General features: G+C 42.2%; 1 protein-coding gene across 4 annotated transcripts in view; it reads right to left on the bottom strand.

The window, feature by feature from the left end:
* SLC26A5 (solute carrier family 26 member 5) overlaps positions 1 to 13787 on the bottom strand; it is a 49902-nt gene that overhangs the window by 3781 nt on the left and 32334 nt on the right. For 2 of the 4 annotated variants that reach the window (XM_021936139.2, XM_021936137.2), the window contains 8 exons: positions 13468 to 13545; positions 12367 to 12462; positions 12045 to 12151; positions 4717 to 4786; positions 3508 to 3600; positions 2737 to 2844; positions 1886 to 2086; positions 1077 to 1131 (listed from right to left, as the gene is read on the bottom strand). In XM_021936139.2, coding sequence (XP_021791831.1) covers positions 1077 to 1131; positions 1886 to 2086; positions 2737 to 2844; positions 3508 to 3600; positions 4717 to 4786; positions 12045 to 12151; positions 12367 to 12462; positions 13468 to 13545 — 808 coding nt within the window. Of the gene's footprint in view, positions 1 to 1076; positions 1132 to 1454; positions 2087 to 2736; positions 2845 to 3507; positions 3601 to 4716; positions 4787 to 11474; positions 12152 to 12366; positions 12463 to 13467; positions 13546 to 13787 lie in introns of those variants that run through there. The other 2 variants (XM_031665262.1, XM_021936140.2) reach the window with 2 other exon arrangements.

Raw genomic sequence — 13787 nt, 5'->3', positions numbered from 1 at the left:
ACCACCACACCCAGCCTCAGGCACTGTTTTACTTTTTTTGTTTTTCCTTTTTATGAGACAGCGTCTTACTCCTCACCCAGGCTGGAGAGCAGTGACGTGATCTTGGCTCACTGCAACCTCCGCCTCCCAGGTTCAAGTGATTCTCCTGCCTCAGTCTTCCAAGTAGCTGGGACTAAAGGCATGTGCCACCAAGCCGGGCTAATAGTTTGTATTTTTAGTAGAGACGGGGTTTCACCATATTAGCCAGGATGGTCTAGATCTTCTGACCTCAGGTGATCCACCCGCCTCAGCCTCCCAAAGTGCCGGGATTACAGGTGTGAGCCACCATGCCTGGCTCCTTTTTTAAAAATTCTTTTTCTTTCTTTTTTTTGGAAACAAGTTCTCATTCCTTTGCCCAGGCTGGAGTGTAGTGGCGTGATGTTGGCTCACTGCAACTTCTGCCTCCCAGACTCAAGACACCCTCCCACCTCAGCCTCCCGAGTAGCTGGGATTACAGGCATGCACCACCATGTCTGGCTAATTTTTGTATTTTTAGTAGATGGGGTTTCGCCATGTTGCCTAGGCTGGTCTTGAACTCCTAGGCTCAGGCAATCTACCTGCCTTGGCCTCCCAAAATGCTGGTATTACAGGTGTGAGCCACCACACCTGGCCTCAAGCACTGTTTTAACCAAAACGTAATATAAAACAAAAATAGCAGGCAAAGTATTCCCAAACCATTGGACAGAGAAACAAGCAACCTGAATGATTATATGTAACTGTTTATGGCAGTCATTAGATAATTGTTACTGTAGTAATGTATATATTATAATTACTATATTTATAGCAGCCATTAATATTATATTAAACTATGGCTTCTTGGCTCCTTTCCTCCAACTCCAGTTCAGGAGGTTGTCACAAGTAACTTGTAATGCCTCCATGTGGCTAATTTCAAAGCTGGCCTTAGAGTGATTTTTCAGAGGAATAATTTTCATTTTTATAAAATAATTAACATTCAGGACATTTCCAAGTGCAATTGTTTAAATAAGAGAAACAAAACTGAAATATTAAGCTTCACCCCATCTTAGAGGTATACTCACCACTGCATCCTGCTAAGTATACATATATACCAACGTCTCCATATTCTTTTACAATCTGTAATAATGTTGAAATAAAGTTTAGTTTCTCTTTACTCTGTGCCAGATGAAAGTCTCTTTTTACCATTGTTTTTCAGTGATAGAAGACACTCTAATTCATTCACTTGAGCTGCTTTGCTTCAATAATGATGTATTTTGAGCTAATCAATTAAAAATAATTTTGTATTTCTTTTGCTTTTTATGTGGGCAGTGATAATAAGGGGTAGCAAAAATACTGTTAAATTTTACTTAAGTATAATAAAACTATTATATTAACTTAAAAATATTATAATTTTAAAATTATAAACAATTTTTTTTAAGAGACAGCATCTCACTATTTTACTCATGCTGGTCTTGAACTCCTGAGCTCAGCAATCCTCCTGCTTCAGCCTCCTGAGTAGCCCAGCATATTACAGCAATGTTTTCTAAAACGAATATTCTTGTAGCAATAGATATTAAAATATTTACAGATGATGTTATGACTGGGATGTGTTTCAAAATAAAAGAAGAGAAAGTGGATATCAGCTATAAAGGAAACCAGATTGACCATAAGTTGATAATTGTTGAAGCTGAGTGATAGTTCATGGGGGGTCAATATACTAAAATCTTTACTTCTATATATTTTTGAAATTTTCCATAATCAAAAGGTGATAAACGGCAACAGAAGAGAATTTTAAGAGTTGAGAAGAAAGCCTAGTCCACCTCCCTGATTTTGCTGATAGTATGACATTGGACATACAGGTGTTAAATGACTTGTTCAAGAGGATGCTTACCCCTGCCAGAGTTTTCACTCCAACAGAATCAATAAAATTGACTTGAGTGAAATCCAAAATGACAGTGTGGATGTTATCCCCTGGGGGCATAAATCTTTGCATTTCCTCAGGAAATGTGCTTTTGATCACTATTGGGGGATATTTTACTTCACCATCCTCTTCTTCCGGCTTGGTAGCATCTTCTCCATCTACTTCTGCATCCTGTGTCAAAAATTAAACCAAATCAGAATTCTATGAACAACTCACATTTCTGGTTGTGAGAAAGATTTATAATGGAAAATCTATCCTTGTATTCTTAAGCTACTGACTCTACCAGACCCCTTGTAAAATATTTGTCATATTCCAGCCTTGTAACTGAACAAAAAAAGGATGTATGTATAACTTTCCATTTTAACTCAATTTATTTTCTCTTTTTCCTCTCCTCCTCTTTTTTTTTCTTGTCCAACAAAATCCACTCTCCTCAGTTATCTATCCATTTGCCGCTAACTTCTAAAATAGTTCCATTAACTTTAGTACGACGGCTCACACATTAGCATGCCTGAACAGCAAAAGCCAGCCTTTGAGCTTTTTAAACTATCAGCTGAATCAATCTACGACAAAGTGCTAATGGTAAAATCTGTTAAAGTACTGCCTAATTTTTATTTTTTCAAATGATGTTTCCTTACTTTTTTCAGAAACATCCTCATAACTGACCTTATCAGGTGCCTATAAAATATAGAGGATACTTAGGTGGTTTCTAAACCTTCCTCTTTTAGTAACTTCATACTGTGTTTAAACTTCAGTCATGAGTAAAGATGGAGGTCACTGAAGAACAAGACAGAAGGGAATATTTCAATGAAAAGACCACTCACCGCTTTGACAACAGTCGCGTTGGCCATATTTGCATTTCCGACTTCCTTAGCATACTTCCGCATGGCCTTTCTCCTTGCTCCCATGATGACTGCTGGGTTCACTCCAGTCTTTACAGAAGAGCAACATAAGCAAAATCACTTCATGGCGCTCAGAGACCCACCCCAATGCCACTCCCTTTCAAATCTCCCCATTTAACTGCTTTCTGTGTCAGGTTATCACCCCAACCCTTGCACTGCTTTTCCCTCAGAGGCATTAGTAGCCTTTCTTATTCTCAGTCTTTATTCAAGACAACCAGAAGCTAAAGTATTAAAGATAATTTTTAGAGCAGTCTTTATCAGGCTCAGATCTGTCAGGTTGTTATATTTAAGACACTCTGTGGGTTGATAGGGAGGTTTTCCTATATACTGGGTGGTGTAGGGTTGAGTTCTAAATATGACCATAGGAATCTATATGATCCCAAGAGTAAGAAACCTAAACTTATTTTCTCACTTTTTCTTAAAATTTTTTTGGAAAGTTATATATATATATGATAAGAGAGAATGAACAATGGTGATGGCTGCACAATGTTTATGTACTTAATGCCACCCACTGGACTGTATATTTTGAAAATGCTTAAAATAGTGTATTTTATGTTATGTATCTTTTACTACAATAAAAGGGAGAAACAAAGTGAAAATGAAATAGTATATACAAGGGTATTCTAGTGATCCTTATATCCCTGTCAACCCACAAATCCCATTCTCAGAAATAATCAATTTCTCATGACTCACCTTTCGTTTTAATGCATTGCTATACAAGTCACTATTTGCATAGTAAATTGGTGCATTTATTTGAAATATTTTTATTCCAGGAATTTCTTTCACCTGAAGAGTAAAATATTGCTGAATTTAACACATGGAAATATTTCAGAATGAAAACTGCATAGCCTCCCCACTCCAAATAGAAAATGAATGCAGAAGTTGCTAAGGTCTCCTTTTCAGGGCTTAGCTAAAATAGTGTCACTCTAGCGCGCGCACACACACACACACACAAAGATAAAAAAAGAAAAAAAAAGTCACTCTTATCTACTCATGCTCTGAACAGAACTGACAGAGACCTTTTAAACATGCACATCTTTCCATTTGTTTTAAAAGTCAGTCTTTGTTTTATTTTTACCATTAAACACAAAAAAGAAACTGAAAAATACTCAAAAACAGAAAAGAAAATGGATAGGAGATGGAAGGCTGCTGCCCAGACTGTGAGAGGCAGGCAAATAAAGTGAACAAGGATCCTAAATGGACACAAGTGAAACTGAGTGAATATTTGATCAAGAACCCTCGTGGAACTCTGGGAGGCAGGCTGGAAACAAGTAATCCTGCATATAATTCTTTGGATTGAGGAAAAAAATAGCAATCCTAACACCTTTACCTTAGAGTGAATTTTGTTTCCTCATTTTCTACTACCTTAGCGTGAGTCTGAGAATTTCTTCCCAAGCATAAGACAAGACAGACAGACAAAACTAGTTTTAAAAGATTTTGTAAAAATCTTTGAGATTCCACAGAAGAAAAGAACATTCAAAATCAAGGAAATCTGAAGCCATAATTTTAACCATTAAAATGAAGTGGGAGAATTCCACAGCCCCACCACCTACATTTTACACGGTTAAAATTATTTTACCATTGGTTTACATTCATCAGAAAAAAACCATGCACACACAAACCATCCTTTCAGTTTCAATACTGTATAAATATATACTTTAATTTCCACAATATATACTTATTCCCATTAAAAAATGAGGAAAAATAAATATTGGAAATTGAGTAGTTAATGCATAGTATAAATTATAAAATTGAATCCATACAGTAGATCAAAGCTCAGACTTTTCACTTTGACCATTATGTCTCCCACCTTACCCCTACTTTTTGTCCTGGGTAAAAATGGTACTTAGCCAAGCACATCACATGCTTACAACCTTTTTAAATGATAGAAAAAGGTCCTACCTCCTCATATGCGTCTATATCAATATACACATCAGTTTCAGGAAGCTGTCCAAGGACTTTGTAGCTCGGACTGAAGACAGAGAGTGTTAAATACCATTGTGTTGAGGCACAGCGTGTGATTTCAACAGGAGGTTGTGTATGTTTGCGTCAGGTTGGGGTTTGCTAGTGCATTTGGGAATGCTTGATCAACCTATGTTGCCAGGTGCCATTCCAAACCTAACCTTACACGTCACCGCATACGCATCACGTACCGCACGCACGCTTTATACCACCTTGATCGCTTTACCATGTACATCTCCTTACTACATATGCATCCCAATACCTACCTCACACACCACACACGCTTACAATACACACTTGTTACGCCATACCACACTGGCGCGTGGTGCGCTTTCGATCGGGCCATTAACCGCGCGCTGGATCTTCAGTTAATGGATAATAACCGCGCATTAATCGCATGCTGCTGCGGTCGTGCTGCGTGTCGTGCTGATGTATCCCACGATATTTTGCCTGATCATTGCCAAATGCGTCCGTATCGCGTCGCGCGCGATGTCGCCAGGATCGTTAACGCGTAATATTGGATCATTACGCCATCGGATCAATGCTGGGTCTTTTGTCGCTTACGTGCATCCTTGCGCTGGTAAATGCGTATACGCACGTGATGCCTGGCGTATGCATTAACATCATTATGCCTGCGGTAATCTTGCACGTGCCTGATCTTTTTCTTGCGCCGCGTATGGTGCGTGCTGGTCTTCCGATCGTCGCGGTGCGTCGTGGCATCGCACTGGGACGTAACGCCGGTCGTGCCGCGCCTTTCCATTTCCTTCCATCCTTCCTTCCATTCTTCCATTTTCATTCCATTCTTCCACGTGATTCTTTCCATCTCCTGTCACTGCCACCTAGTTGTTCATCTGCAATCATGCCTTCCCTACTGTCGATCTGCACCTGATCATAGTGCCTGGTCTTGCCACTCATCTTATCATGCTCCTGCCACTCCCTGCCATAGATCCACATGCCTTATCGTGTCTAACCTTCATAAGAGACGCAATGCACATACCACACACATGCATACACATAATACACGTACATGCATCCGCGCTTATGCATTATCACATACACCTCACATATAACATCACACACACACACACATTATACCTCACACCATACACAATCATTATCACACCCTATACCTCCCTTCCCTGCAACACCATACCTAGTACTGATCTGGTCGGGACGGGCTCCAGGCATTTAGGGAGCAGCTCTGAATATCCATGGAGTTCAAGTTATGCCAGGGATATATGTAACACAAGTTCTCCTCATGCCACTCAGTAGACAGAACTGTCTTTCTGCTCTAACTCTAAAGTAGGAGAGGGAATTTTTGTTTGTTATTAGCAAGAATCACTGACTCATGGTAGGGGAGTAGTCAATTGAGGGCGTGGAGAGAAAATGAAAATCTCAAATTAGCATAGAAGTTTTCTTAATTTAGTCTGAATGGATTTTAAATATTATTTTTTGAGAGTCCTAATTTCTTTTTTTTTTTTTTTTTTTGAGGCAGAGTCTTACTCTGTTGCCCAGACTGGAGTGCAGTGGTGCAATCTTGGCTCACTGCAACCTCTGCCTCCCGGGTTCAAGTAATTCTCCTGACTCAGCCTACCAAGTAGTTGGGATTACAGATGTGAGCCACCACGCCCAGCTAATTTTTGTATTTTTAATAGAGACGGGGTTTCATCATGTTGGCCAGGCTGGTCTCGAACTCCTGACCTCAAGTCATCTACCCACCTCGGCCTCCCAAAGTGTCAGGATTACAGACAGGCATGAGCCACTGTGCCCACCCCTAATTCCTAACTCTTTGTAGGACCATCTGGCTCAAATTAGACACTGTAATAACGACAGATACATCTTGAACACCTGTTATTCTATCCTTTGAACAATGCTACTGGGCACTATTAATAATTAATATTATAATAATAGTTAACATTATTAACAATCCTGCTGTCATGTAAATGAGCAATTGAGGCTCAGTGGGATTAGGTGAGTTGTTCAAGGTGAGAAAGCTTGGCAGAGCCAGAATATGGCTCAAGGTCTTTGATTTGACATTCCACAGTTTTGCTACTATGTCCTGGTGCTTCTTAGCATGAATGTCAAAGTACTTTGTAAATTAGAATATACCACACAAGTGTTAGCTATTTTGCTGTATAGATTCCCTCCATAAGCATTCAGAGAACACAAATGATGTGCCTGGTACTAGACTCCAGGAACATCACTTTTACAGACAAGACGCTCACAGTCTAGTGATATCTATGGACAAATATGGTTCTGAGGACTGATACTGTAGATAAGGAGCCAAGGCTCTCAGCTGAGTTTGCGATTATGAGAAAACCTCTAAGAGACTCAAAGTGCCGTCCATGTGTTGCAATCCAGTGCCGCAGGGGAGGCAGAGCAGGAGATAGGCACATGGATCACAAGTACACAACTAGCTGAGATGGACACATGCAAGGTGCTGGGGAAGGATCAGAGCATTGCTGTGGGTACCCAGGGGAAGTTGAGGTCCCTGACTGGGCCTTAAAGGATGAGGATTTCAAATGTAGAAGATAAACAGGCCTTCCTGATGATCTGCAGTGCCCTGGCACACCATTTCTGCAATACTATTGCTCCCAGTGAAGGCCAAGTCCTCACTACTTCCCTAATGACACCAAGAGCAAGAAAGTCTCTTTTAATGAAATCCCATGGGGTTTTATTTGGCATTTCTTATGCTTATCACACTGTACCTTGCTTACACCTGTTGAGGCACTTATAACTGTGTATTCTAAGTCTTTAAAAATTTACTTTTGTTTTATTATTTGCTTATTTCTTTTTTAGAGATGGGATCTTGTTCTGTGGCCCACGCTGGAATGCAGTGGCCTGATCATGGCTCACTGTAGCCTTGAACTCCTAGGCTCCAGTGATCCTTGTGCCTCAGCCTCCTGAGTAGCTGGGACTATAGGTGTGCACCGCTACACCTTGCAAATTAAAAAAAAAATTTTGTAGGTTGGGTGCAAAGTCTGACACCTGTAATCCCAGCACTTTGGGAGGCTGAGGTGGGAGGAACACTTGAACCCAGGAGTTCAAGACCAGCCTCAGCATGATGGTGAGACCCCATCTCTACAAAAAATTTAAAAATTAGCCAGGTGTGATGGTGTGTGCCCATCATGGGAGGCTGAGATGGGAGGATCCCTTGAGCCCAGGAATTCAAGGTGGCAGTGAGCTGTGACCGTGCGACTGCACTGCAGCCCATGTGGCAAAGTAAAACTCTGTCTCTAAAAATAATAACATAAAAAATAATTTGTTTTTTTGGTAGAGGCAGGGTCTCATTATGTTGTCCAGGCGGGTCTCAAACTCCTGGCCTCAAGCAATCCTCCTGCCTTGGCCTCCCAAATTGCTGGGATTAGGGGCATGAGATGAGCCACTGTGTTTGGCCTATATTCTAATTTTTTGAAGATGGATTATGAAATGCTGATTGAGGCCAGGAGCGGTGGCTCACGCCTCTAATCCCAGCACTTTGGGAGGCTGAGGCAGGTGGATCACGAGGTCAGGAGTTCAAGACCAGCCTGGCCAAGATGGTGGAACTCCATCTCTACAAAAATTACAAAAAATTAGCTGGGCATGGTGGCAGGTGCCTGTAATCCCAGCTACTCAAGAGGATGAGGCAGAGGCAGAGGCAGAGAACTGCTTGAACCCCGGAGGCGGAGGTTGCAGTGAGCTGAGATCACACCACTGCACTCCAGCCTGGGCGACAGAGCATGATTTTGTCTTAAAAAAAAAAAGTGCTGATTGAGTCAGCTTCTGGATTTGTAAAAACTCACATCTGAGTCATTGCCTCACCACGTACTGTGATCTTGGGCAAGTTACCCAATCATTCTAGACTTCAGCGTCCACATCTGTGAAACAGGGTTGCTAACTGTCATTGGGTTATAAGATTATATGAAACGACATAAAGCATTGATCATTGCACAGAGCCACGCACATAAGTAATTATAATAATTTGTGCCATCCTTACTTCATTGTCCTTATTAACACCATCATCATGATAACGTGTTTGTCATCCTTAGGACAATGCAACCTTTGAGGGGAAGGACCATGTCTTATATACTGCACTGTCCCCAGAGTCTAGCATCTCCTTGGGAATATAATAGGCCTCAACAAGTATCTATTTAGTGAAATTATAATTTTTTAAATTTTATAATGCTAACCAAATTGTGAGCTTTGGGGGGCAGAAGCTGAACCTCTGTCACATTTATAACACTTGCAAGTGCCCGAGTTCAGGAACTATCTGCAGAACGATGTGATTTGTCTCTCTTTTTTTTTTTGTTGTTGTTGTTGTTGTTGTTGAGGCAGACTCTCGCTCTGTCGCCCAGGCTGGAGTGCAGTGGCACAATCTCGGCTCACTGCAAGCTCCGCCTCCTGGGTTGACGCTATTCTCCCGCCTCAGCCTCCCCAGTACACCTTCCACTGCAACCTCTGCCCCCCAGGCTCAAGTGATCCTTCCACCTCAGCCCTCCAAGTAGCTGGGACCACAGTGTGCACCACCATGCCCGGTTAATATTTTGTACTTTTGGTATGGATGGGGTTTTACCAGGTTGCCCAAACTGGAGTTTTTTAAGTTTTTTTTGAGATGGGCTCTTACTCTTTCATCCAGGCTGGAGTGTAGTGGTGTGATCTTGGCTCACTGCAACCTCAGTCTCTCAGGTTTAAGCTAGTCTCCTGCCTCAGCCTCCTTAATAGCTGGGATTACAGGTGTGCGCCAACACACCTAGCTATTTTTTTTGTATTTTTAGTAGAGATGGGGTTTCACTATGTTGGCCAGGCTGGTTTTGAACACCTGACTTCAAATGATCCACCTGCCTCAGTCTCCCAAACTGCTTGGATTACAGGTGTGAGCCACTGTGCCCAGCCCAAACTGCAGCGCCCACCACCACGCCTGGCTGACTTTTGTAATTTTAGTAGAGATGAGGGTTCACCATGTTGCCCAAGCTGGTCTCGAACTCCTGACCTCAACTGATCTGCCTGCCTCAGCCTCCCAAAGTCCTGGGATTACAGGAGTGAGACACCACACTTGGCCAAAAGTTACAGATATTTTAAAACCATAATGTTCACCAAAGTTCTGAGATAAAGAACTCTTATATATACTAATAATGTTCTTTATAAAAATGGGAAACACTTCTTTTAGATAAATATGGGCAACAGTATTGGAACTTGTTATTAAAAGTAGTTAAATTCTTATCTTGAGTTTAGAATCCCACATATTCTTAACATTTTTCTGTTATGTCATTTGTGATGATGAAAGAGCTCATCTCCCACCCTTGAGGGTAGGGAGCATCCTGACATCCTGCAGATAAGGGGTCAACATCCTCATAAAGTGCCCTTTCAACACACCGCCGTCACAACTTGAAGATTTCATGTGATTTGCAACCACAGGCAAAACACACTAGCTTCATTTTCATTTCCCTGTGTGAAAGCGGGAAGGGCACTGGCATTGGGAGAGTGCGTGGCACTTCTCAGGCACTGTGCTGGCTGTTTGTAGGCCTTGTCATTTAAACCTTATTGTAACTATATGAGGTAGAAAGTATTAGTCCCATTTTATAGATGCAGAAACAGGCTCTGAGAGGTATGCAAAATCACAGAGCTTACAGAGGTGCTGCCAGGACCTGACTAAAGTCCAGGCTATTTCTATTTTATTTTTGAACTTTGAGATGGAGTTTTGCTCTTGTTGCCCAGGATGGAGTGCAATGGCAAGAACTCAACTCACTGCAACCTCCGCCTTTCGGATTCAAGTGATTCTCCTGCCTCAGCCTCCTGAGTAGCTGAGATTACAGGTGCACGCCACCACACTCAGCTAATTTTTTGTATTTTTAGTAGAGACGGGGTTTCACCATGTTGGCCAGGCTGGTCTCGAACTGCTGGCCTCATGATCTGCCCACCTCAGCCTCCCAAAGTGCTGGGATTCAAGGCAAAAGCCACTGCACCTGGCCAGTCCAGGCTATTTCTATGACAATGTTTCCTTTTCACCTTTATGGTGATTTATCATAAAAAGTTTTTGTTTTTGTTTTTGTTTTTTTGATAGAGACAGAGTTTTGCTATGTTGCCCAGGCTGGTCTTGGCCTCAAGTGATCCTCCCACCTCAGACTTCCAAAGTGCTGGAATTGGGATCACAGGTGTGAGCCACCACGCCCAGCCCATAAATATATATATATATATATATTTAGATGGAGTCTTGCTCTGTTGCCCAGGCTGGAGTACAGTGTCTCAATCTCGGCTCACTGCAACCTCCACCTCCTGGGTTCAAGCAATTCTCCTGCCTCAGCCTCCCAAGTAGCTGGGATTTCAGGTGTACGCCACCACACCTGGCTAATTTTTTTTTTTTTTTTGAGACCGAGTCTGGCTCTGTGGCCCAGGCTGGAGTGCAGTGACACGATCTCAGCTCACTGCAAGCTCCAGCTCCCGGGTTCACGCCATTCTCCTGCCTCAGCCTCCCGAGTAGCTGGGACTACAGGCGCCTGCCACCACGCCCGGCTAATTTTTTGTATTTTTAGTAGAGATGGGGTTTCACCTTGTTAGCTAGGATGGTCTCAATCTCCTGACCTCATGATCCGCCCGTCTCAGCCTCCCAAAGTGCTGGGATTACAGGCTTGAGCCACCGCGCCCGGCCTTTTTTTTTGTATTTTTAGTGGAGACAGGGTTTTACCATGTTTGTCAGGCTGGTTTTGAACTCCTGACCTCATGTGTTCTGCCTGCCTTGGCCTCCGAAAGTGCTGGGATTACAGGCGTGAGCCACTGTGCCCAACCATATTTTTTCAAAAGTTATTTTATACTTTCCCTAGTGGGCTCAGCTTCCTACTAGGGAGAAGAGATAACAGGGATAGTGGTTCAGGGTGGAGGAAAGGACAATGGAAGGACTGCAAATGATAACTTGGTGTCAGAGTTTGCTTCATGTCATTGAAACCCATGTCCGTACCTGGTGCCAAAACAAACTACAAGAGGGTAAATAAACCTGCATAGCACTAGACCGGGAATGGCAGAAACAATGATGGAAATTAGGCTCTTTTAACATAACCATTGATAGGAGCATAAATTGTGACACAGTAGAGCATTTGGCAAAATTATATGGAATTTTTTAATTGGCATTTTGTTCATTTAGTCAACAGGCTACATGAGTGTTACAACTCCCTCTCACACTAACTAGAAATCATCAAAGGGCTCCACTTTTACCAACTTAAACTTTGGTCTACACTCAAAGTCAACATTGTAATCTCTGCTGGGATACTCACACCCATTCAAATCTGGGCACTCACCTCTGTGTTCTGTAAATCACAGTCAGCAGAGCAATGATCACAGCAGTGATCAAACCATAGTCCAATCCCAGGAACAAGGAGGACACAAAAGTGGTAAGCCAGATGGTCTAAGTAAAAGACAGAAAGCTTGATGAAGAACCATGTTAAACATCCCACAAGAGGCAAACACGCAACTAACTGTGCACACACACATGCTACTTTTACCTTGCCTAACTGGATACTGCACATAACAACTGCATTAACTTATCTTTCTCACATTTTTCTTAGCATAATCATATTTGCTCTATGACATATTAACACAGCCATCACCTTTGTTACTTACCAGCTCTATTTTGCTGGTTCTCCAGAAAAAGGGGAGATCTGAGAACTGCATAAACATTCCCTTCAGGTTGACAATCACAATGGCGGACAGCACAGCCTGAAACAGAGCACATCCCCCATGCCTCTCCTCTTGTGTCCACAGAGTACCCTTTGCTGGTTCCTCACTGTCCTCCTGCTGTCCCCCCCATGTCTTCTCACTACTCACTTCCTATATGGCACTGATGGTAGCTTTGAAGCCATGGACACCTGGATTTTCAGGACCTGGTTAGCTAAAAGGGACCTTGGAAAATCAGTCTGTTTTTTTTTTTTTTTTGAGATGAAGTCTTGCTCTGTCACCCAGGCTGGAGTGTAGTAGTGCAATCTTGGCTCACTGCAACCTCTGCCTCCCAGGTTCAAACAATTCTCCTGCTTCAGCCTTCTGAGTAGAGTAGCTGAGACTACAAGCACATGCCACCACACTCAGTTAATTTTTGTATTTCTAGTAGAGACAGGGTTTCACCATATTGGTCAGGATGGTCTTGAACTCCTAACTGCAGGTGATCCGCCCGCCTCGGTCTCTCAAAATGCCAATTGCAGGTGTGAACCACCACACCCGGCCGGAAATCAGTCTGATATCCTAATAGCAAACCTGCATGGTGGCCAAGAGGTTCAGAATTAAACTTGGTACTCAAGGAATTATTTCACCTATGGTCTTTCTACATTATGATCGTCTCTACTCTATATGGTTTCTGATCTCTACTAGATTAAATGTATCATCATGTAACTATCTTATGAGTATAGGCCACCTCAGATTTTTTTATGAAAGTATAAGGTCATAGAAGGTCAAAGAGAGAAGGGACGTTCAAGATCAGCCAGTCCAAACTCTGACGCTGCAGATAAGGAAACTGAGACTCAGAGGAGTTAAGATGGCTTTCCCCAGTTCCTGCAGGCAGCTGTCAGTAGGTTACAGAGCAGGATCTTGGTCCTAGCCTTGGCCCTTTCTCATGCCATCCTGTGAGGGTTACAGTAAATAACCCTAATATAGCCATAAAAACATAAACAAATAAAATAGCAAAATCTCTACACATGAAAAAAACTTCACCCAAGTCCACATTATACACACCTGGGGCAATGATTCAAAGAGGAATCCAGTTGCTAATATGACCAGCAGAATCATTAATGAGGCCAAACAACCTGCAAGCTGAATGGGAGAAGACACATGGAGGGGGCTTTTAGGAGACCTGAATAAGAGGCAGGGCACAAGTTGGTTTTATTCTTTTGATAATTACTATGGGAAGATCAAGAAAATAAGCATTCAAATAAGTCAACTAAACCACTACATACCTATAGCTCCATCCCACTCCCTCTCTGAAGTTTTGGTTCTTCTTATGGCTTTTAAATGGAAGCTGAAATGCTGAAATACCCTAATTAAAATGCCCTTTC

Source organism: Papio anubis, chromosome 4 (genome assembly GCF_008728515.1).
Source record: "Papio anubis isolate 15944 chromosome 4, Panubis1.0, whole genome shotgun sequence".
Taxonomy (NCBI): Eukaryota; Metazoa; Chordata; class Mammalia; order Primates; family Cercopithecidae; genus Papio; species Papio anubis.
The sequence above is the reverse complement of the archived record's forward strand: the minus strand, read 5'-3'. Positions and strand labels throughout refer to the sequence as shown.